General features: G+C 40.0%; 1 protein-coding gene across 3 annotated transcripts in view; it reads left to right on the top strand.

The window, feature by feature from the left end:
* Positions 1-13,896: 13,896 nt before the first annotated feature.
* MYZAP (myocardial zonula adherens protein) overlaps positions 13,897-25,595 on the top strand; it is a 53,167-nt gene continuing 41,468 nt past the window's right edge. For 2 of the 3 annotated variants that reach the window (XM_058811244.1, XM_058811241.1), the window contains exons 1-2: positions 14,463-14,603; positions 20,382-20,471. In XM_058811244.1, the coding sequence (XP_058667227.1) occupies positions 14,520-14,603; positions 20,382-20,471 (174 nt within the window). In that variant the 5' untranslated portion in view covers positions 14,463-14,519. Of the gene's footprint in view, positions 14,089-14,462; positions 14,604-20,381; positions 20,472-25,595 lie in introns of those variants that run through there. The other variant, XM_058811243.1, reaches the window with a different exon arrangement.

The following is a 25,595-nucleotide window of genomic DNA, read 5'->3' as shown; positions in this document are numbered from 1 at the left end:
GTTCTACTTTGTGCATTTACCTTGGTATGATAATTGAATTTCAAATAGAAGACATGTTTGAAACATAACAAGAAAATAATTATCTGGGAAATATTGATGCTGTAAACAAATTTCTGCATTTTTTCTCTTTGGATAGCTACTTTCTTTGTAACTTGTAAAGCAGGTGGCAGGTGTAGCATCTAGAAGACTCCTCATGTGATCTTAGAAGGAGGAAGACAATATTGTTGCAGCAATTCTTCTTAGTAAAACTCTTCTTTTTCAGAAAAAGAACTGGTCTTTAGTTTCCTCACTTGGTCTTGCCAGTGGCTTTTCCTCTTTAGAGTTCTCAAATAATATGACTAAAAGTCTTAAGACACTGAAAAGGATATTTCAATTCATTCACCAAGCAGTTGATAGCTCTGTTTCTTGATCCTTGTTAACTATGGTGATGGTAAAATCATTGCCACAAACAAAATTTATAGTAGCTTACAGTCATCTTATTTGTTCATTCCACCTCCTGTTTGCTCTCATCAAAGCCCATGTTCAAAGTTTAGTTTAGAAAAATTTTCCTGTTTTTTTTTCATGTAATCTATTTTAAAATTAATTTCAGCAGAAGCTCTTGACCCATAAAAGGAAGCAAGAGGGGGGTATATGTAAAGAAATATGGTTAAAAGTGCCTAGAAGTTTGTATAAACATCAGAGTTGTAGTGTATTACAGAGACATGGCTTGAATTCTGAGCTGTACAGACCTTCAGTTTTCTTCCACAGTACTGCAGTATCTCTTAAACAAACAGACCTGAGCTAAACGATGTTTTCTATAAGCCTAAACTGATGACTTTTATAGTGGATGCTTGTCTCTCTGTGTAAGTAATCTACAGTGAACTTTTGGTCCTTTCTGGGATTAATGGCCTTGGTTTTCTGAGTCTGTTATGGTAGATAGGAGAAGACAAATTACGAGAGGTTTTTTTTTTGTTTTAAATCAGCAGCATTTGGCAAGTGCTCCAAAGTCTTTACATGGCAGCTTCTATACAGTGCAAAATATGTAAATGTTAAGCAAGTGAAGAAAATCTTCCTGTCTTCCATAGACTCCTAATTTACTAAGTAATGAAATTAAAGATACTCATCACAATAATGCATTTTAATGCCCTTGAGTTTGGAAGGCATCCCTTTTCATAAAAGCATTAAGATCTTTCAGACATCATATCTTTTGTTAGTGCCTGAAGAAGTAAAAAGGAGAAGTTGCCATCTTGCTGTCCCCTGTACCTGTTCACTGCACTTTATTTAAGGAAACTCCTGTACTATGCAAATACTTTAGTTCATCACTGTGCTTTTTACTGTTCAATCACCAGACATGTTTCCCCTCACAATTCTGGGTGATGAGACTGTAACTTGTTGATTAATCTGTGTATTTCTCTGATTTATCCTCTTTCTTCTGAACTTAATTCTTTCCTTTTCCTGATTAAATAATCTGTTCTGATTTATAAATTATTTTCTAAACTGTTTCAGAAGCCATGTGTTTTCCTAATTTTTTACAGACCAGCTGTGTGCTTTGCTGAGTGAGCTACATAGTGCAATAGCTTCAGCTTTTAAGCCTTTTCTGGATCACACAGCATATTTTAGTAATTAAATGTTGATTCTTTTCGCTTACTGGAGCTTCCTATCCTGTGAGTAGAGCAACACATTTCAGCTGCTTAATTTCTACCAACTGTACTTCTCAAGTAACATTGCAAAATGTTCAAAGACTTTGCTGAAAGAGCAACATTCTTTAGAAATTGCCAGGGTTTCTTACACATTTAATTTCTTTTTTTGCATAAGGTTCTGACTAGGTCACATGTTTAGCCCCCTGACCCTACTGTGTTATACTGAGGGAAATTTCATTGGCATCTCAAAATTTACTCAGGAGCACTGGGCTATTGAGAAAAAGGTATAGAATTAATAGATATTTTTGTATTACAGGTTTTTCTTTTAATATGTAAGAAAGGAAAGGCCTAAGAAGAAGGGGAGTGAAGTTCAGCAGACAAGGCCAAGTGCTGCAGTCAGTTTGCTTCACCTACCTCAGTAGCAGCATGACAACCCTTTAATGGTTGGTACCAGTGAGTTCAGTAGGGACTGTTTTATGTAAGCTGGAACATTTGATCTTTTTTCCATTTCTAATAACAATTTACTGCTTTATTTAGATCCTGAAGCTTCATGCCATTAGCAGAAGAACAGGCAATAAAAAAAATATTTATATTCAGAGCAGAGGTGGAGGATGAGAGTTTAAGCTCTCCAAGTTGTCAGTAGGAAAGCTGTAGGAACACTTCTGTGTGAGTGCAGAGGAGAAACTCACTACAGGTAACTCCATTACAGGTAACCTGAGTTTTGCTTTGCCTTCTGTGTACTTCTGTTTTTCAGCAGAATGGGCTTTCTGAACAGTGCTTCATGTGTTTGGTTACAAAGCTATTTTCACTAGTTTCAAGTACTCCTTTCATCTTGGTTGTATGCAGGCTGGCTAGGATGGACCCTACCAAAAGGCATAATGGGAAGTAAGAAAAAAAACACAGGAGGAAAGATTCAACTCAGGATCCAGTTCTGATTAATTTGATTTTGACCTTCCCTTCACTCTTAAGGATCCTGGCACACATCTGAGATTGAATGTCTGGCTCTGCAGTAACCAGCAGGCTCTGTGGAGTATCTTTTTTGCAGAACAACAGCCTTAGGTATAGATTTCCTTGCTTTATGGGGAGTTTCAAATCTGGTTTTCTTCAAACAAGAAAATGGTTTATTGTGAAACAGGTAGAATGGCTATGAAAAGTGGAAAGGAAGAAATAACAAAGTGAGTCCAATAAAACTATGTAAAAGCAGTAAATTCAGCCAACTAAAGAAAGGAAACTTCCTGAATTAGGCTATGTGTACTTTAAACACAGCCCACTGTGCCTTGCTATTTCAGGACATATTGTGTATGGTATCCAGCTATTTTAGAGATAAGATCAAATTTGTAATTTAGATCAGAATGTCCCTCCCAAATGTGAACTTGTTAAGCATTACTGAGTCACAGTGGAAAACTGTGGTCTGTGAGGATATAACAAACCAACTCAAACTGCTCTCAAATGTGGAAATTCAGTTTTCTAAATGAAACAGGTTCTGTTTGGAGACCCTGCTGGGCCAGCTGCCCACAACACAGCGGCCCCATAAAGGTGCAGGCAAGTGTGTCAGGACTGCCAGGCTGTGCTGCTATGCTTTCTAACACAATGCCTGGCTGATGGTCTCTCTTACCCTTCCCAGTTGTGGTTCTCCATCAGTGACAAGTGCAGCCTCTGCTGGAAGACCCAATGTGTGGCTTAGATGCATCAGGCCAGAGAGGATGTGAAGAGACCTGACCAGCAGGTGTCGGGGAAACTGAGTTAACCTTACCTTACTCACAGCAGTGACAGGGTTCCAGGTACTGACAGAAAGGTGTGGCTGTTGAGACATTCTGCGTTTTTTGGCAAGTTTAGAGTTTTGGGATATTTTGGTCGGAGGATAGAAAAGGAAAAAACAACTCAAAAAACACCCCTGTCCTGGATGTACTCTCCAGGTGCCTGCTGGTTCTTCTCTTCCTTGTGGGTGAAATCTGTATGCCTGGGATTTTATTTGACTTCACTCTTTGCTGACCATGTCCACAAGCACAGTGAGAGCAGGCAGTGTCTGTAGTCTGCTGTGGTGACATTGCCAAGGTGGTAGCACAGGAAATGTCAGGATGCACTGTGGCCATGACATTAAACACCTGTCCTTCAGCTTTATTTGAGCAAAATAAGGAGCTTTCTTTACTTGTGCAGTAGCTGCTTACCTTGCCTCTTGGTGAGTGTTTGTATTCACCTAGTGGCTCTTACTGTAAAGCCTCACAATGCTTTTCCAGGGAATGCAGGTGCTTATGGCTCAAAGCTGGATTACCCAAGCCTCAGGAGGCTGTGACTAAACTGCAGCACCCATCCATGTCAATGCCATTCAGTGACATTAGCAGCTGCAGGTGGAGGGAGGAAACTGGATACCAGGAAGCTCAGTTGGTTCTGCAGTCAGCTCAGCTCTGTTCTGTGGGGTGTCAGCACCAGTGCACAGGGTAATTCCTGCATTGAATAGGTCTCCACTCTGAGTGATTAAATAGTCCTGCACTTCCTATGCCTGCAGAGTCTGGAGCACTAAATATCATGTAATTGAGCTTTTATTCCACAAACTTTTGTAAAGTCTAATCATTTTAGCTTTTCTTTTCAAGTATATAAAAATACCAACCAGGCACAGAGGAACTGTGCCTCTTACCACAGTTGTGAGTGTGCCCAGCTGCCAGCTGTGAGCCCTGGGAGGATGCTCTGAGGATGAGCTGAGTGGAGATAGAGCCAGATACAAGAAACACATTTTAACTTTGGCTGGCACTTTATCTTGTCAGTGCAATTCTTCTTACCACCTTTGCCATTTTTACGAATTAGAAGTAATGTAGAGGGAAAATGGAATATTAACACCCAATTAACTTTGCTGCTCCTCTGAAACTATTCTGTGTTTAGCAGAGCTTGGAATTTTTGGCTCTTGAGAAAAAAAAAATACTGTTTTTCGACGTAAGACGTTTGGAAATCTTAAACTGGGAACTGCAGTGGAGTCTGGGCTGAAGTCCAGCCGGGCGGGGAGCGCGGCCCGCAGGGGGCAGCAGAGCGGGGCGGCTGCGGCCCCTCGGCCCTGAGCGTCTTCGGTGCCTCCTCCGCGGAAATCAATTCTCTACTGAAATCCGAGACAGAACTGCCAGGTTTCCCTTCGGGAAGTAGTCTGTTCAGAAAGTGACACGCTGCTCCACAAAAATCCTTTTCAGTGTAGAACATAGTCAAAGTAGCATTCGAGGTATTAAGGTAAATGAAGTGACTGATATGAGAAGGAGGATGGTGCTTTCCTAAGTACTGTAAGTGGTGTAAGTACTCGGATACTATTGCAGAACTCTGTAAGAAGACAGAAAATTGAATGGTTCTGAGTATGAAGAAATTTACCATTAATTTATGAAGCACAGAAAAAGCTCAGAGTATCTCATCTTGACTGTTCAGTGACACTGTAACAAGGTGACAACCTCCAGAATAGAGCAAGGATAACAAAAATTGGTACTTTAAAAAAAAAATATACAGCATGATTAGACACACCGGTCTTGATGGTGGTAACTTATCAAAACACAGAAGTTCACAGCTGGTGAGAACACCCATTATTCATGAAAATGTGATGGCTGGAGTTATGCCAGACAAAGATCAATCTAACCATACCATCTGTACATGTGCTTGTGTGCCTTTCCTGCACTGCAGACATCCAGCCTAGAGATGAGGAAGTTTATGTCACGTTCCCATCAGGGTCAAAACTTCAGCCAAATATGTTTTTCTAGATGCTTCCTTTGTTGTCATAAAATCACCTTTAAACTGAAATTATTCCAAATGATGATGAAATCCTGCTTATGGCTACAGCATATTTATGCAGAAAAGGCATCCTCTTAAACAGGAAGATTTGTTTGTATGGATAGGATGCATAAAGTGTTCTAGTCATACTCATCTTCCTTTGCAATTTACGCCCACATTGGGCACTGTCTTTGCATAACCCAAGGAGAGGAAAACAATAATCTATTGAGAAATCTACAGAAATGTTCAGCAGGAATACAATTATGTAGTCCAATGTCAAATTCTATAGGATCTTTTTGTCTGTGCTCTCTTCTCTTGTTACTCCATCAAAATACTAAATGTGTGTTTTAACAAAGGAAAACCCCAAAATTCATAGAGATTCTGTAACTCCAGTTATATGAGAAGTGGGAAATGTACCAAAATGTCTTAATAAGACCTTGCTAACCTGTCTGCTGTCAGAATATTTTGGTGTACTTTTCATTCCAATCCTTTAGCAAAATACACTGTCATAGGACAGTGGATTAAGGTTTTGAAAGTGTTTGTTTCTCCTCCATATGGTTTACTAAAAACAAGCTAGAAAATGAACAATCATCAGGTGTTTTCAATGTACCCAGTGCATGCTATTAATATATTATAACCTCTGTTCTACAGAAGTAGAAATTGCTGGGAATTTGGCTATGGACTGTACAGGGAGGAGGATTGGATCTTGTGTTACTATATTAATCATTGGGTAAATGTTTCTCTAAAAGGTAGGATTATAGAAATTTCCAGAGGCAGACTGATGGTCTAACATCCTGTTTTCAACAGCTCTAATTCCCAGGGCCCCATAGGAAGGCAGATCCCCTCCTTTCCTTCCCCCCATGTCAGCTGTGTCAGAGACTGCTGTCAGTCTCTCTCAGGTAAATCTGGCTGATAACTCAGGCTGATTTCATGGCAACCAGCTCACCATTCTGCCTGACCTAAAGCTGAGCCTGTAAACCCACCCACAACCATGTGTGTATCAACCTCTTCCTTCAGGGCTTCTTTACTCTGTGACCTGTGGCAGCATTGGATCTCCAGGTTAATTATAACAGGCAATAAGATATTTCCTTTGTACTACTTTAATTCTATTAACCCACATTAATATCCAGAGCATCTCCTTTTACTTTTCAGTTATTATCAGGTAGATGCTAGTAAAAAATAAGAGCACAAGTAGGGCAATTTTCTTGTCATGATTTTTGGTGTCTTTCTGTTCTTGTTCTGTACCAGGGAGAATTGGTGTTTCAGACAGGTCTGTTCTAAACACTCATTGCTCTCCATACCCCTCTTGTATCTGTTTTCTCTGCTTACATCCAAACTGTCACGCTTGTGACTGTGTATGTGTGAATTTTAAAAAGCTTTGTGAGTTCTTTTTAGAGAAAGCTAATTGGAAAGAATACCCCTTGCAGAAGCTGCATTTTGAAATAAATACAGCAGCCCTATGATAGTTGCTTTCCATGCAAAGCTGCAACAGAGAATTTAAGCACACCTCTTGATATGCCATTTCTGTTTACTCCTGCAAGGTGATACAATTCTGCCCCAGCAAGAAATATAGGAAAATGTGCCCTATTAGGCCAACTCAAGGAGGCTTAATAGAATTCCATTAGTTAGTCAGTCCAGCCACTCAGGTAGATTTTTAGTCTTTCAGTAACTCCTCTCAAAGATTTCCTGAGGTGGGAATGGTGCTCTTTATCCTGTAATAAACTCCTCAAAGAAGTAACCTGGTTAGGCCAGAACTGCAGCAAAATGCCTAAGCAAAGTGAGGTTATGAGAAAAAGAACAGCAGCTGATTGTTCAGTGAAATGCAAATTTCAAGTTAATGCTAATGACATTTAGCATTTTTATCTCTTTCTGGGCTGCAGCATCCTGACGGATGACACGTGGGAAATCTGGGGAGTGGCCATCCAGATTCACAGATACAGTGTGTGACCAAATATGTAAGTGGTGAGGTGTGTAAATCCATTTCCTTTCTAGGACCAATTTAGAGGGAAGTCCCCTAGGTAATATTTAGTCATGCTGGCTCAGCTATTATTAAGTACCTTAACTATTTAGTCCTTCCTACATTCCCTCCTAATAACTTTAGTCCAGTTAGACCCAACATTATCTTCTGTATTGATTATGACTTTACCTTTTTCTATTGTTATGACTTATGCACAGAGGAAATGAGACAGTTCTTGGTGAGAGGATTAGAAAATTTCATCATACTGTAGATACAGAGATGTCTGCTAGAATACTTTTTGAGCTGGAGGGACCCAAGTTTCCTCTTGAAGGTCCCCTGATTTCACGAGTCACATGACCTGCTATTTTATGGTTTAATACCTCCCCTTCCTCCTCTTTTTATATGACTTCTAATAAACTTATTTTTAGTATGTAGAAAGGAAATAAATAATAGAGCAAACAGAAGATCTTTCACTTACACTAAACAACTTTTATGGACAGCTTCCTGTCCCAGCTGTGTGTGTGAACAGGCAATGGGCTGTGAGAGTCCATTAAGGACTGCTAAATTCCCGTGTACATCGTTCTGATATGAGAGAACATGGAGGTCTTAAACCAGATCTGAAACAAGGGAGAAGCCAAACAGCTGAGAACTTCTGTAGCATCTGTACAGATGTTCTAGACAAATGCCTGGTTTCCATCATCCTCTGCCCTGAAGCAGGGCTGAAGTCAACCACTTGCTATTCTGGTCTTGTATCATAAGATAGAGCTGAAGAAGAATATATGTTTTGCCCTCTTACTCTTCTGTGTTCCCTTTCCTGTGGAGAAACAAAATGAAATATTTCATCTTCCCCTTTTAAACTAAAAGAAGTCAGTTGTGACTTCTTTTACGCATATAGTGATTTCCTGTCTTAATGCTCCCACTCCCTGAAATATGTCCATCCTCACACCTGTGGAAGAACTTGCACTCCACAATTTATTTCTGCCTCTAAAATTTCCTTATTTCCTGCCACAATGACAGTGCTGGAATCAGAAGAGATCCATCATTTACTATTATCTCTAGGGAGTGGAACATGATTTTAAATGCAGCTGCCTGGCAATTTAACAGTGGGTGTGCCTGTTTTCTACTCTCCTACCTACTTTAACAGGTTCCATTGCATGACCTGGCCAAGCCACACCCCTGTGTGAACAATGCTGCTACTCCTGTGCTGCATTATTTTTATATGACATCTCTGCTGAACTGTCCTGCTTGCATGACTGACTAAACCAAACCTGCTGCTGGAGAATGAGTGACAGGCTTCCAGCATTTCATGTGCATCTCGAGCCACATTGCCGTGGGTTGTGACCCACTTGTGAACTGAATGGGAGACCTACATGGAAATGGTGAAGATGAATCAGGGGGTGGTACTTTTTCTGCTGAATCAGAACTGCATTGATGCCCTATACACTTCAGCAACATCTGAAGTGATGCTATCTAGATCCCTTAGAATTTGTGACTGAAAAATTAGAGTGCTATCTTTTCATTCAGATACTGACACACATGATAAATTAAACTGTCCTATATTTTTCTCAATACATTTCATATTTCTAAGTTGATTTTAAATTCCAGTCTTTTTTAAATTTAATAAATCAAAAGTCATGACTATGGAAGTGTACAATTATGCAACTATGATTTATACACAAGCTTAATGAAAAGCCCTCCCAAATAAAGGTAAAAAATACCTTTTTATTGAAAAACCTGCCCTTCTAGGGCTTTTCAGCCTTCTTTAAAATCTTAGTAGTGGTATTTTTGGTTTCTCTATAAAAAACTGCTTTTAACAGTCTGGCTCTACAAATCACATCAACCAGGTGTAATTTTCATTTTCCCCACTGCTCAGGGTACAAACTGTGTGAAATGCACTGACATGGATGCATAAAGGTACACAGCAGAATCCTGGTACTGTTGTCATTACCTGATTGGCTTCAGTGGACTTGCTCTGTGGTCATGCCCAGACACACCTTTTCTGATTAACCCATTCCCTTTTGTCCCTTCTGTCTGTTCCAGCAGAAATTACTGTCCATATGGCATTGTATTACTTATTGACCTATCTAGCATTTTTTTGCTTTGTTGGTACATAGTTTAAAAGTATTTTGAGAACTCAACAGGAAGATGGACTTTGAGTAGAAAGTAGGACAATTAAAAGTAGAAGACATTAAAAGAAACATTTTCTACAATTGCAGTCTGTTACTCTACAGAGTAGAGTAACAGTAATTATCAGTAAAGATGGAAGCAAGGTATTATTGCAGGTAAGTCTAGGAATTTAATTTTTACTCAATTCAACCATAACTGAAATTATTACATAAAATATATACTGAGGGCTTTGCACAAATAAAATGTATATTCTGCATTTGAAACTCCTTATGAGGGAATTCCTAATTATAGATTTATGTGTGTGAGATCAGCAGGAACTCTCTGAGTTTTTATATTATAGTCTTACATGGCTAATCTTATATTAGCCATGTACCAAGCATGAGAGCAAACAGTTATATCAATAGGTCTGAGAAATTATTTGATGCTTGTAGCTAAACCAAGCTGAACATTTAGGTAGCTGTATGTGTTACATCAAATCAAAAGGGTAACAGTAGCTGCAAATGCAGCAAAGATGTATTTGCCAGTGAAAGACAAAATACTACTCGAGAAAAACTGCACAGTATTATATATCGGTTTGTATATTGCATATAAGAGCACCTATGGCAACTGACTTTGGGGGCTCAGTTTCTGATATGTGTCAGGCTGTTTTAGCAGGCTAAAATTTTCACATGAACTGTAATATCCAAAAAAGAGAGCCTGATAATTACATGGGGCTGAGCTAAATATGTGTTTGAGAATACAGTAGTGAGAGCTGGCAGAAAAAAAGAAATTGCTTTCAGGAAACATCATTGATCAAGCCTCCAGATCAAGTCTGGTTCTGAAATGTTTTACATGCATCTGTCCATTTGATAATCTCTGCTATAACGGGTTTCATGCCTTAGGGATGATGAAGGCAGAATAGATCTTAATCCCCCTGGAAAGTGAAGGCTATTAGAAGTTAATTATAACCTCATTTTTGTAGCAATGCCAACGGGACTTTATAACCTTAATGACCACAGGTGTGAGTTCTTGTACAATTTGTGACTGCAATTATTCCCAAATCTCATAGGATTAATATTCCACTTGATAATGTGTTACAGGAACTTTTCTTTTTCCTCTGGACTATGTCAGCAGTTAGCCTGAAGATGGACAGGAGATTTTGATTTAAAAACAAATCAGCCTTTTAGCATGTCTACATTTAGGCAATTTGTTTTAGTAAGACCAGGTTACCCACTCCTGCTGTTCTAGGAGGGCAGACCTTCTCCTCCATGTACTGCATGCTCTACGTCCATCTTGTGATCAAGGGCTTTGCATAGAAAAGCCTGTTGATCCTGTGCCATCCCACTTCATTTTTCCTATAGCATAATGGTCTTTGGGCCTCCTGGGAAAAAAATATTTCAGTAATGCTGGTGATAGGAAACAGGGTAGTTACAAAAAACCAAAGGTGTCTAGACTTTAAATTTCTTGCTGTTTCCATGTAATCATATTAGCTTTTTCACAATAACTATTGCTTCAGATATTCATACTGTAGTGTAATTGTGTAATTAACCTACTGTGCCTTTGGACAATTGTAGTCAGAAAGCACCAGCAGGTTTCGAACTGAAAGCTCAGCATCCTGGTTGGATTATGTTCTGCCACCATATTGTATATTGTCTATGAGCAGTCTGGATGATAATGTATATGTTTTGGGCAGTCTGTCCAGCTGTAAAAATCAGCAGAATGGAATTATTTCAGTGAAACTAATTCCCAAGGAGTGATTTACTTTTTATTCCTCCATCTTGTTTCTGTAAACTACTGCCATCTCCCAAGCAGAGTATGAAGGGCTCCCAGCAGTGTACAATGACTCTTGCAGGAAAAAAGAGCGGTAAACTGTGGCAAATCTACTTCAGATTATCAGAACCAAGGAGGTAAGGTCATGGGACAAGCTGAAACCAAGCAGAGACTTCTCCCTGAGGTGTCAGGGAGCGAAAGAGGGAGACTGTGGAGAAAGAGGGAGTGACTATGTTAAACTTCCAAAGGGGGTGAGAGAGACTGGAAAACATGGAGTAATGAGCTGCAGCCATGAATATGTGCAGAGTGTGCCCAAGGCAAGCAAAGCTGGGCATGGGAGCACCTTTGCAGAGCAGAGGAGACCTGTTGCTTGCTAGAAGCTGTCACCTCTAGTACTGTTGGTGGGGAGTCAATCCTGCCCAGGAGGACAAGGGAGTGTCAGAGGTCCTTTGACTGGGGAGCTATCAACAATGCAAACCCACATTCCGGGGACCTTCTGAGTTGTAAGCCTGTCTTCATGTTTCATAGCCCTAATAGCTTGTTTTCCATGAGCTTACCCAGCTACTTTTTGGGAGCATTTAAACTCTTCATGATCAGTGATTCTTCTGACATAATTTTCACACAGAAATGTGGTGCCCTGTTTTCTTCAAATCCACTGTTCTCAAAGGTAGGAAATAATGAGTAGCTATTCCCTGTTAACTTCTGCCTACCAGTCATGATCTTCTTTGCCTCTGTCACCCATTCCCTGCCACTGTCTTTTGTCCAAGCCGAAGATCACAAATTCGCTTCTCCTTTCTTAATCCAAAAATAATTCTAGAGTTCTTTTTTTCAGCTCTGATGTGTATGTCACATATTGCTTCAACAGCTTCTCTTAAACTTTCTTTTTGCCACCTGGGGAGTCCTAGATGTTCACTCCATACCAGTGGTTGGCTACACAATTCCTTTAGTGTAGGCAGAGCTTTGGGGATGAAGAAAAAGTTGTTCCAAATGTTGCTTTCATGCAGAAGGGTCACACAGGCTACACAAGGCTGCAAATGGTTGCATGGTCAAGTAGCAAGGCAGCAAACAAATTACTCTCATTACTACACTTGTGCATCTTGTTGGCAGGGGAAGGGAAGGTGTTTCTGAGAGTGTCCAAAATAGAGAGACTACTCACCATGCATGTAGGTTATTTTTTCTTGGAGGATACTAATTTGAGGATTAAAATAAAGATGCTCCTTTTCAAACTAATATTGGTAAATCAAATAAACATGCAATTCTGCTATTTTCCAAGAAATGGAGAGAGCTGAACTAAAATAGATGCAACTGAGAAAATAATATTTTTATTGTCTATTATTCATGGACAACTCTTTTCCTCATCTGCACTTATAAGATTTCCATCAAAATTATCAATATTCTCAAAGTTGATGCAGACCTTGAAAATTTTCCCAGAGATCTGATTATTGTGCCTTACTCTCTTATGTCAGTGATTATTGTGCCATACTTTTATCATATAGGAAGGGAGGTCCTTTTCCCTCGTGTACTGCAAGTTTAGTCTCTGACTGTTCTTAGAAAAGCAGTTGTGTTTGTGCCTTGCAGCGACTGGGCAGCCCCACATACACACCTTGTTCCAGAGGGAAATACAGTCCAGAAGATACAACTTGTAACTAACCAGAGCAATCTCACAGGTCTGTGAAATCCTTCTCAGCTGCAACCACAGAGGTCACCAGGTGTCTGCATACCAGAATTTAAATAGACTCACCAGAATGACCAGGAACACGTGCTAAGGGATAACCCCACGGGTAGACAACATACTTGTGAAGGAACATGTTCCTGTTGATGATGACACACCTGTTATCCACCTGCAAACCCACAAAAGCAGCATTACAATCAGGACTTAAGACAGGGGTTGATTCATAGGGAAATGCAATTGTTTGTAGGAACAAGACACTTTGCCACAAAAAGAAATGTGTAACACTCAATCTTGCCTTGAGAGAAATCCAAATACAAGTGGATGTTCTAATTCATCTGCCTTGGGCTATATTACCTTCCCCAGGAGGAGAAGAGAATAGTAATTGGGAAAACAGCAAAAAAGATGCTGAGTACTAAATGCAGGCCCTTCATTCATTCCTCTGTGCTGGGCAATGATTTCTTCCTCTCTTGCTCAGATCCTTGTCATGTTGATAGCTCAATATCCTGCCCTGGGGACAGAGAGCTGAGAGGAGGAAGAGAGCAGAGGCATTGTACACAGAGAGGGTGAGGCACTCATAGTTCAGTGCAGTTTCTATTTTTCCAATGCAGATTTCCTCTCTTCAGCTCTCTGGTCATTACCATCTTAACAGGTAAGGACATTGCGTAGCCATAACTCTGTTTTCAGGTGGTCTTAATTTAATTACATGAAGACAGGAGATAAATTATTTTTAAACTATTGTTTAAGTTATTTGTTCTGTCATTTCTTTCAAACAAAAGCATCTTCTTTGCTTATAACTCCCTTGATTACTGAGGAATGTAGTGCTCCTGACAGATGCCCCAGGGCTGCTGCTGAAGACTGTGTGTCTAGGCCGTGTAGGGCAGTATAGGTTATGGCGTTCCCTCAGCCCAGATGCGGAAGAACTGAGCATCTGAAATGCTGAAGTCCACACCTGCACTCTGGCTCGGGGCCAGCCGGCTCGGGCAGACCACGCTCACCTCGTTGGACCTTTGGCACTGAGGCGGATGCTGCCATCCACGCACTGAGCTGCACCGGCTTGGTGCCTGTCAACCCCGAGGCTGGCTGGGATCTGCGTGCTTTCTGATGAGCCTGGTACCCATTCCTGGAGCACGGACAACACCTGACAGCCTGGGTGGCTCACGAATTGCCGTGGGAAGAAGAGGAGGACAGTGTTCAGCTTCCACATAACACTCTTACAGTGCTCAGAGGTGGGTGCCGGAGATCGGGACTGAGTGGCCGCCAATGGCTCCTGCGAGCCCTAACCCCTGTTTTGCGGTGCCAGGGGTGGCTGTGTGACAGATGGACCTTTCTGGGTCTGCCCTCGAAGCTCCTCTCCCTAGGCTGCACCCCGACACCCAATATTCCCGTGAGCAGAGGGAACGCCACCCTGCCCTGGCACCTCAGCGTCCCACAGCGACTTTGCCCAGTGTCACGGCACGGGGGGAAATCGGGCACTTGGGCGGCCCGAGAGCCGGCGCGGGGCCGCGAGTTCCGCGGGGCGGAGGGGGAAGCGGAGCCCGCGCAGCCCCGGCCCGCCCCCGCCCGGCCCCTGCGGCCGCCCGCGGTCAAGTGCGCGGGGGCGGAGCGGCGGCGCCGGCCCGAGGAGCCGCAGAGAGCGCTGGCCCGGCGGCCCGCGGGGATGCTGCGCTACAGCTCGGGACTCACGGTGACCGCCACCACCCCCCGGAGGCCGCCCGGCGACGGCGGCCGCTCCCGGCGGAAGGTGCGCGGGGCAGCGCGGGGGGGCGGCGGGGAGGTCCCGCGGGCGGGGTCGCGGGGCGAAGCGGAGGTTCGACATCCACCCTCGTGGAGTTACCTGGGGAACGCCTTTCTCTTTTTAACACCCCCATCCCCCTTTTCCTTATTTTCAGTACTTTCGGGTGAAGCTTGGGGTGTGCGAGAGCATCTTTTTGTGCGTTGTTTTAGGTGTGGGAAAGGAAGAGTTTTTGGGGAGTCCTGCAAGGCTTTTGCAGTTCTAGATCCTGGCGTGTTCTGTAAATCTGCGAGGAAGGTGTACTTGTGTTGAAGACTTTCCCCGCATCATAGCAATGTGCCTGGATATTTACAATGCGAACTCGCCTATCCTATCCTGAGAAAGCTCACTGCAATGATTTAGATGGCAATAGTAATTTAACTGTTTAATCAATTCCTCAAATGCAGATATGTAATTTGCTGATTCAAAAAAATTTTTCATAAATGCACTAAATAACAATCATCTCTTAATCTGTTGGGCTTCTAAAAAGTTGTTAAAACTAAGGCAGATATGATAGGAATGTCTCTACAGCCACTCAGCTTTAAATAGCCCTTTTCTTGCTTCTGTAACTACACTGCTATCATTGTGAATGAGAAGAAAGAAATCAAAAAAAGTGATATTCTTATCGTCACAAAAAAATACATCTATGTGGCCATGATGTTTCTTGAATTATGCAGTTATTGTTTTGATGCTTCAAAAATATGAGTTCATAAAAAATGAAGAATGGTTTTACATGATAGCAAGAAAGTCAGAGTGGTCTTCCTGACAAAAAGATCCCTGGTCTTCATAAAAAATGAAATTACTCATACAGAAGAAAAATTACAGTGACTTGAAAATCATAGGTATGTTCCCTATATGTCTTCTGTGTTCCAATTGAGTTTCCCTGTTCTAGTATTTCTTAAAGAATTTACAGTAAAGGAACTTCTGTTCAGATGATAAGCTTCTTATTTTAACACCGTTGATAGATTTCTTGGGAGTGATGAACTGCATTTGATACATTCTTTTAAGAAAACTGGTAAGAATTTAATTTGTGACTACAACCCACTGGGAAGCTGCTTTTTTTAGTGAAGTATGGCTCCCTTATCATGAGTTGTCAGAAGAGGGGAGAGAGACAATTAGAATAACTGCTGAATAAAAGAAAGATGTGTGTCACATCCCTGTGTGCCTGTGGTCGGAGGAAAGTGCCCTTTAATTGTGTGTGGAATCTCATGGTAGAGATTTCATAAATGGAGCAGGGTAATCAACAGATAAATGACCAAAGAAAGTACTTTCTTCTTTGCTTTTTAGAACTGAAATTAAACAAGCTCTGTTTGTCTGCTTTCGCCTTCAAAGGTCTAAAGCCAACACTTAGTCAAAGGGAAGGATTTTTATCCATTGAGCTGATAAGGTAGTAGGTAGTTATTCTACAAACATGTTATCCCCATTTCTTTTGTCAGTATCAATAGTATTAAATTCTGGTGATATAGAACTCCAGGGCTGGTTTGAAGCTTGATCAATATTGAACCACATCTTTTTTATCTGAGGGAGTCCTGTAAAATGCTTAGAGACTGGTTGCTAGTAGAATAGCCTGGTTTTTTCTGTTGCTGTACTAGTAACTTTTGTTATTCTATAACAGCATTGCTCATTAATTTAACAATTAATTTTAATGAAAAAATCTGTAATTATTTCAGCCTATAGTTAATTCTGATTAATGCCTTTCTGGATCTTTGTTTTTTGGAAAGGGGTAAGAAGAGGCTGAAGAACGTTACTTAAACCGGATCTGTCATCTGTATTTGTTTTAAGTGGCACCCTAGTGATTTGAGTAGGATGGTAAACATACATGTGGATTGTGGATCTGGGCCATGGATTCTCAACATTTTAAACTAAACTAGATTGGGTTTTTTTATTAACTGCCATATTGCAGTAGCTCTCCTCTGTGCTGTCCCACCAGCCTCTTAGAAATTTGGTAAAAAACGTGTTTTCACCTATCACTTTTCATTGCAGTCAGGAAGTTTCTGTGGTCTGGTGTTGTGTTGGGGTGAACCTCTCCAGTCCTTGCTTTCCTGTCTGTGTCTTTGTTTCACAAATGATGTCAGATGAGCTTTGGAAATGCCACTCATGGGTTGTTGGTGTCAAAAAGTCAGGAGGAAGCATAAAATGTCGGCCCAATTAAGATTATTAATAATCAATCTTAATTGATTTGCCAAAGCTGCAGGTGATGCAAATTTAACAAAAGTCAGACAGTCTTGTAGGATTGTTAAAAAGATACCTTGTTCTTCTTCTACCCAGTATTTCTTTGTAAAATTTATGCTCACAAAGTTACAGTGTTAATGACATTAAGGTAAGGTGGAAGTCATGTCTGTCCCTGTTTTCTCTCACTTGCTCTTACTGTCAATAAGCAGATGAAGGAAATTGAATTGCAGCTCTGTCCCTGTTGGAGTAGTTCTCATTCTCCTCCCCATTTTCTTTCTGCATTGCCCAGTTTGTTTCTGGAAATTACTTTTTCATCCTCAGTTGCACGTTATCCTACCACTCTTTGGCACTGAGTCGAGGCTCTTCCTGTTAGGATTTCATTTCCATTTTAAGGCATCACTACAGCAGTGTTTGCTGTGGGAGGAGGGCTTGCTGTGATTTCCATGTGAGCCTGCTCATTGATTTGGTAAGGAAACTCACCGACAAATGGCACAGTGTGTTGTTCCTTCAGGAAGCCCTGCAGAGCAAGAACAGTGCATGTACAGTGTTCAGAACTTCTTCTGGGGGCTGGAGGAAAAAGCAGTGCCTGTTGGGTTTCCTTTCCAGTCTCTGTAGTGTTTCTGAATTTTAGCAGATGGATCTGTAGTCCTGTCCTTAGGTAGAATGCATCATCTGATGCCTAGAGGGGTAGGACTGCATGGCTACTTTATACATTTGTGCTGTTTCCCCAGGGATGCTGAGCAAGTCCCATTGTTGTAAACAATGGCAGAGTACAGCCAGTGTAAGTTTGTTCTAGCAAGGAACTGGGTGGTTCTGTGCCACAAGCCTTGCTGGGCACAACTTCAAGGCTGGAATCCTTATGATTGCCAGTTGGGGTGGGGTCAGTCATTTGGGGGTAATAGATAAGGCAAGGTGAAAAGGACAAGAAAAAACAGCTTAAATGATGACAACCTTGTGTTGTACAATGGTTTTAGTCTCAACAAATGACTGTTGTTAATTTATATTTCCAGTGTAGTTGTGATGACATGACTATTGTCTGTATTGGACTTCTGTGATTTCCTTCATAGCAGTCCTGTGACACCTGTGATGTGAAGGGCAGTCGTATTCACTCACTGGTGTACAGGTACAGAGATAATTACTTATTTACAATCACTGCAGTGTGCATCTCTGTTAGCTATAATTAGCCTCATACTGATGAATAGGCAAGTTATTTGCTTCAGAGATTCATACACAGCCTCATTCTCCTAACTTTGAGTTGCCAGTCATTATCTACTTCTAGTTATTTCAGTCATTTTTAATGTTTCATCCTAGCAATATGTTAATTCCATTTTGTCCAGTTTTCCTTTGTTCAAAATCACTGTAATCACTGGCCTCATCTATCACCTCCTGCACAGCACAAATTCACTTCTATTTCCTACTTATGGCTCTGGCCTTTGTTTGCCTACATGGAGGAATGCCAGTCTGTGTTTCCCTTCTTGTTGTAAACAGGAATGTTTTAAGAGGAAAGAGCCTTAATAAGCTAATAGGAGGAAAGGGCATGAGGGAATAGATGTGGAAAGGTGAAGTTAATTACCTTATGAATCAATGAGTTCTAAAGATGAGGAATTTATTATTGTTATTATTATCTGGATAACTAATCTGTAAGTAGGAAGTACAACCAGCTTCTGTAGTATATGGAGACAGTCTGGTGTTCTTAGAACAAACCTAGCAGCCAATCAGTATCAAAAGCCAATGTACCAAGTTTCATAATTTTAGAATGCATTTCATTGTTTCAGCGTTCTTTAGCAAATATGAAAGCATAAACTGCTTTTAGGTTTTGGGGGCTTTATGTCACTTTGTGGCTTCTTGTCCTAGATTTTCTAGCATATAGATAAATGATAAATTAACAGGGAGGAGGCCACTGCACAAAATACTGATTTTACAGATATGTCTACAGAAAAGGTTATATTTCACCTTAATCTTCTTATAGACTTTCCCCCCTTTTTATTCTTTATAATACAGACACATCTCACATATTTTGTGAGAACTTTATCTATCTTAGGACACCATTTCTTACTGCCCTTGCAGACCTGAAAGACCAAACTGAGAGGAAGATGGAAGGCAGTACCTAACATTTCTAAAATACAGTTGAGAACATACAGTAGTCTAAATGCTATTGATTTGTCCTCTCAACAGATTCAAAGGAATGCCAGAAAAAAATAGTGAAGCTGCAGATAGTTCTTCCAATTGTTTTTGCTTGGGAAGAAGAAAAAATTAAAGCCTGTTTGAAAAGTTGAAAAAGGTCTTTTGTCTGGCAATGGAAAATAGGGATGTGATGTTGTGATGCTGAATAGTGGTCTTTAAGGAAGTTGTATTGTAAAGAGGTTTGAAAATGCAGTCAAGGCAGCTTAAATGTTTTGGAGGGAGTTGGAAGCAATGAATTGTGAAATGGTAACATTTGGGGTGCATGGGAAGGGCTTTGCTGCAGTGCTCTGAATGCAGTGAGCAGAATTTATTGCCATTTTCAAGGCAAAAGGAGGTGCTGTAATGACCAAGATGTGAGCTGTTAGATGGGACAAGTGCAGTGGGAAGGTGGGTGTGAAAGAGAGACACATTCAGCATGACTTAGGAGAAACTGGAGAGATCCAGATCAGTGAGATGCTGGGCTGTAGAACAGTGATGTTGGCCCACAGTAATCATGAAAGAGATACTTAAGAGGTTTAGAGGAAGAGCTTTAAGAGCTCTCTTTGTTGCCAGCAGACAGCTGGGATTTTACAGGAAAGTATTGTATGGCTTTGAATTTGGACAGCCAAATTTCTCATTTCATCATTTGCTATGCTCTGCTTAGGACTGAGAGCTTTTTCCACAAAAATGTCTCATGAATAGGACTAAGACTGTAAGTTTTAACCAAGTTTTTTGTATGAAATGTATTACTTGGAAAACACCATTAAATCAAAGAGGTCTCGGCCCAAAGCAAGGCAAAGTGCAGCTGGGTACAGAACAGTACCATGCCTGCTGGCAAGAGAATGGCTGTTCTAAAATCAGATGGGAAACAACACCTCTTAACTTTTTTTCTCAAGCGTTTTGAAGCTTTACAAACAATTTGTATGTACCAGATTTCAAGAATGCTCCTATTTAGTGCAGTTGCAGTAGTGAGGTATCCTTCAATTAAATACATGGCTATATGCTGAGCAGAAAAGAAGCATTTACTGTAAAATACACTCTGTGTTTCTAAATAATCCCTTTTGAAGAATAAAAGTATGCCAAATCAGCAAGCAAAATTCAGAAAGTAGAAAATTATGTTCGTTGTTCTGTTATCTCAGCTCTCAGTGTAATTTATGAGTACCTAAGAACAATTTGTTGATTGAAATGGATTTTTGCTATTTCAGTTATGTAATTATGGGAATGCCCTTGAATTATTTTTTGCCAGCTAAAAACCCCTTTAATGTTTAATAATAATAATAATGATAATAATAATAAACTGTGTGGTAGAAAACAGAAAATAGAAAGTTCAAAGCTGAATTTCAGTACCGTTCGTTCTGTAAAGCAAATTGTTAAAATCATTTTTGTAACACCTAAATCTTGTTCTTCTTTCAGATGAATGTGTGTAGGCTACGTTTAACAGTGCCACCTGATGAAGTGCCACAGCCTGAACAGGGACCAAAGGAAACCGAGAGAAAGAAAAGTGTAAGTTTTAAAAATCACAGTTAAATTCTCTGTAAATAAGAAGTAAACATTGCCCTCCATAGATGTTGATATTTGTTGTTTTAGCAGCCCAAAGCCCGGTCATCTTAGAAGATTTAAGAACATGTGGAAGGCCATCAAGTTGGGTGTGAGCTTTGAGTCTAAACTGTGGAATTAGGGATGGCAAAACTGCGTGCAAAATAGAACAATGGTAGAGGAACAACAGAGATTGTAGATGATTTGTGACTGAGATACCTTTAAAACTTGATTATTTCATATTTATGTATCAAAGAGCAGGAAACTGCTACTAGGAACATGGTCCTGTATTAAACAGGATCTTGATCAGGATACTCTTGATCCTAAAAGAGCACTTTATATTTCATGTGCACGATTTCAGCATTAATGTAGTTGGTGTGCTGGGGACGGTTGATGTTTGTGTGTGCCAGCTAATTTCAGTAAAGGGTGATGTACAAATAAGAAATTAAAGAATTCAGGATTGTTCTGAAGGAAAGCGATTTTGAAGGTCATGTGCTCAAAAGAGTTCAGAAGGCCATTTGTTTTGCAGAAGTGCACACAGAAAAAAAAATTTACAATCTCCTTTGGTGCAGAACTTGTTCTATAAGAACTGTTCACTGCAAGAGACGATGTTTAATTAGTCTTAAGGATGAAGACTAAAAAGTGAAGCTGGAGGGCTCCACAACTTCATCACATTTATGCTCTGATAAACCAAAATTAAACTAGTTGATGAAGTTTGCTAGACTCAATGTCTGACAATAGGAAGTATGACAACAGAAAGACAATAATGGGGTTTAGTAGAAATAATTTCTTATGAGATAATTAAAGGCAAAAATTACTGTGAAAGGCATTCTAAGCAATAAAAATAATTGCAAAGTAAAATTCTCAAGATAAGGATAGCTTATCAGTTGTTTTTTGTCCTGGAATCTTTTGCACACTCAGGTTTTCATACACTGGTCTAGCAGAGTAGTTGGTTCTTCAGTATCTAGAAATGTTACTTACAGAATAGTTTAAATAGACCTTAATGCAAACTATATTTGGGCTACCATTAAATAGTAATAATTAATTTTGTACAGAGGTGTTTAGGTGTAGCACTTAGAGTAACTTCTCTGTCAGTCTCTTGTCATCTTTTAGGAGATTGCAGCAACCCTCAGACTGGCCTAAGTTTATGGGCCCATTGCCCTAAGAGGAATCCGAGTTTGCTTTTGAGGAGGATAGGTATTTACTCATGCCTTACTCACTTTATGGTTCTGAGTAATGTGATAATGAGAAAGAATTGTTAAGGGCTAGGGCTGGACAATTTGTAGTGACTTTCTTATGTAACCAATGTTTTTCTCTGTGGTACCATGTATTTAATGAGCTGCTATTTTTCCCCAAAATACAAGTAAAGGCAAGTGGGTTTTATATCAGAGAATGTTAAGGAGAGGATATGAAGATAAAAAATACATTATTTGATTGTATGTGCAAAACAGTGATGTTTAAGTGATGGGTTCTTAAAGCTGAGACCAGAAAAAACCATATGCAATTGTAAGTATTGTATGTTCTGAGTAGTTTCTAAAGTTTAGTACTTTGAGACAATTGAAAGAATTAAGAGTTAGGCTTCAGAGCTAGGTGGGATCTATTCAGCCAATTTCATAGCAATTAAAAAACACAGAGGAATTGTGCCAACTACTTGTGTTTTATAATTTCTGTGTGATGAAGAAAAATAGCCATGGTGTATGGAAGCAGCTAGAAAAAAATCACTGCTCATGAACTGTTTTTTCCTCATGTCTCTAAAGTCAGACAGCAGTGTATTACCTGTAGATTTTTATTGTCTGTGTCATCAATTGCTTTGTGTATTTGAATTAGTTATACAGTAACTTACAGTGCACAAATGCCTCATGATTAGTCATGTGATGCTTTTACTGCACAGTTTAATTAAAAAAAAACCTACCTAAAAACAGTAATAATGTATCTGCTGATCACTTGTTTTCAGCTGACTTTATGTTAATAAAATAGCTTAAAGTACTTTGAGAACAAATTTTACAAATATTAGATAATCCTTACACAGTCCTGTGAAAACTGTGCCCCTTTTTGGAAATTGGGATCATAGTAATTAGGGAACTGCTCTGTTTTCTACCTTGCACTTTACAATTTAAGGTCAAAAAATCCAGCTTCAGCAAGAATCAAATTTAATATCAGATCCCTTGCTGGAATCTAGTGTTCTGTGCTGACTTTAACTGCTGACTCCTAAGAAAACGGGAACATGAAAAATGCTTTTGGTATTTACAATACATTAATGTGACTTACAGAAATGAACTGCAGGGGTAATCTGTGGGATTGCACAGTTTTTGCTGGAGTTCTCAGCCAAGTCAGGCGGTCAGAGCCTGGCTGCAGGTGCTCTCCTGTTTGGGCAGGACAAGTCTCTGCCTCTGCTGCTGAGGGAGGAGAGAAAAGACCTTGCAGTGTCGGAGGGAATGCCAGAAAACTATAAATACACCATGGCGTGACATTTGGTTGTAATCTCCTCTTTGAAATCTTTCATTAGAAGGAGGTGATTTTGAGCTGCCCTAATGTGACATGGTGCTGGCTCACTGTGTTTGTTACTTCTCTGCATCTCTCAGGCTCAGTACCATTAAGAGGTGTTTCAGTTCAGAATCAGGAACTACACAGCAGCCCTTGCTAGTGCTGATCCTCCCAATAACTTGTTTTGCTGCTTGATGTCAGACCAGAAGGAATTCTTTATCAATTCTGTTGGTAGCTCTTTCCTTAGCCTTTTTCATTGGAGTCCAAACTTGGCAGGAAATTTATGCTGTATTTCATTCAATCTGTATCAGTGCAGTAAGTTTCTAGATTAACTTTTTTACTGCTATGCATCCATTGAATAAAAATGAACGTGTAAGAGATTAAAAATGAAATTATGGATCTGGGTGGTTTTGTTGCAAGAAAATTGCTGCAGGCAATACTGTACTAGGGTGGCCTCTCCCTGCCATTTGTGACAGGCTGGCAGATGGTACAGAGCTAGAAACTGATCTCAAAACTGAAGGGGGAGTGAGTTTGTGTCAGGTTGAATTTTTTATACTCATTTTTAGGATATGAGACTCTGAAAGAAGCATATGAGAACTTAACCCACAGGTAGAGGCTGGTTGGTTGGGTTGTTTGAATTTTTTGTACTTTAGGTAGAGAGAATCAAAACTATTCTGATTCTGTTCCATTATTCCTGTCCATGATAGACAATGGGTGACAGTAGTTTGAGGCTGTTTACTTCACCATGAAGTACAAAGGAATGTTGTGCTTGGCAGATTGTATGCAAAATTTGCATATCCTGAAGCCTCTCTTGTCTTGCATAATAAAGGGCTACCAGACAATTGTATTGTCCCTCTTTGTGATTGGGCTTGTTTTAGCCATCAGTCTCTTTCTTCACTGTCATGGTTAAATTTGGAAGTGTCATTGGAAGCTGCAGCTAAGCTTTTGAGGGCAGAATGTGAAGATATGTATAGACAGACATTTCTTTTTCATTTGGATCCATGGACAAGAGAATGAAAATGAGATAACACTGGAAATTTGTGTCACTTTACTATCTGTGGCTTTCAGCCAAGTTTGAGCAGTGTTTAGTCTTAAACCGAGGTTGGTACTTTGGCTGCATATATCCTCAAACACTTTAATTTTCTTGGTTTTTTTAAACATCACAACTAAGAACTGGAATTCTTTTTACTTCCTAAACAAGAATACAGAAGCACGGCAAATTTTCTTTTTCCCAGCAAAAAAAAAAGTAGGCTGTAAAGAAGCCAGAAGGGGAATTTGCTCCTGTACATCATGGTGAGAATCAAACAGAAACTTTTGTCAGGCTTGGTTCAAGAATATGAGTTCAGGGAGTGGGGCTGTGGTGCACGTGGAATCTAGGACAGCTATTTTCTCTGCTGCTGCCAGCCCACTCCTGTCAGCAGAGCAGAACTTGTACCTGAAAAAATGTGGTTCATCTGCTACAGGTGATGTTACTGTTTCTCAGCCTCTCCAGCACTGGTCCCTTGATTTTTGACTCAGACTAATTAAGCAACACCTTTGTTAAAAAGAGCACTACATTAAAAATACAGAAAGAATTCTGCTGACTTCTGAGTTTACTGCTGTATTTGTTGTATCTTAGCTTCCTAATGTGTAAACACAGGCATTCTGTGTACAGATTTCAGGGGTTAGATATCACTTTGTATAATGTCTGGCACTTCTCTTTTGAGATGGACACCTAAATTCAGCACCCAAGGAGCTTCAAAGTTGGAAAGTGTTCGGTGATGCTTCTTGCATTCTTCATGAATTTAAGAACACTCATGTCTGTTATGGCATGTTTTCCCTATTGTAATACCACTTTAATGTAAAACATTCCTAATTGTAACATGATTTATATGGGCTGTTGAGGAATATGAAAGGACATAAAAACAGAGCTACCGTTTGTCAGAGCACAGTAACTTTTCCTGGTGAGCTCAATGTTATAAATGTGTCATTTTACTGAATAGAAAATATGTAACCTCAGTAACAACATGAATATTCTTGTTCCTTGTGTAACTAGTGAACAGGTAAAAGATAACTGGATGTTTTAGAAATGCCTGGAATGTGGCTGTTAAGGGAAAGATAAAGCCTTGCTTGACTGATATAATTCTTGTTTACAGTTTTTTGATGGTGTAGGTAAACAGAAGATCATGAGTCAGGAAAATTTTAAGGCCACAGGGATACTTAACACAGACTTGAGTTAAGTAATACATTAGATGTCCTTTTTTCTCAAAAAAGATGTGTCTTCTGTGCTTTTGCTTTCAATTTTGGGCCAGGGAGTACAATATATAAGCCCATCTGACTTGCATTTATAAAACTGGTAGATTAGGAAGCAGACCATCCCTCAGTGTTATTTATGTAATGCAAATTAAACCATGGGCCATTGAAAAAACAGCTAAAAACTTAAATTCAGGGTTTAGGTTTGTAATGTCTTCGTCTCTTTCATGCTACTTGTGCTGCCTCCTTGGACAGAGACATAAACAGGATGCATGGTAATTATCAAAACTTTTGCAACCTTGGCGTGTAGGCTTCTGTTTTAAATATTTATTAGTTAGGTGCAGACAGTCTGTGTTTCTTTGGTGCATTCTGTGT

This window comes from Ammospiza caudacuta, chromosome 10, assembly GCF_027887145.1.
Source record: "Ammospiza caudacuta isolate bAmmCau1 chromosome 10, bAmmCau1.pri, whole genome shotgun sequence".
Classification (NCBI taxonomy): Eukaryota; Metazoa; Chordata; class Aves; order Passeriformes; family Passerellidae; genus Ammospiza; species Ammospiza caudacuta.
Note: the sequence above shows the minus strand (reverse complement) of the source record. Positions and strands in the feature narration are given on the sequence as shown.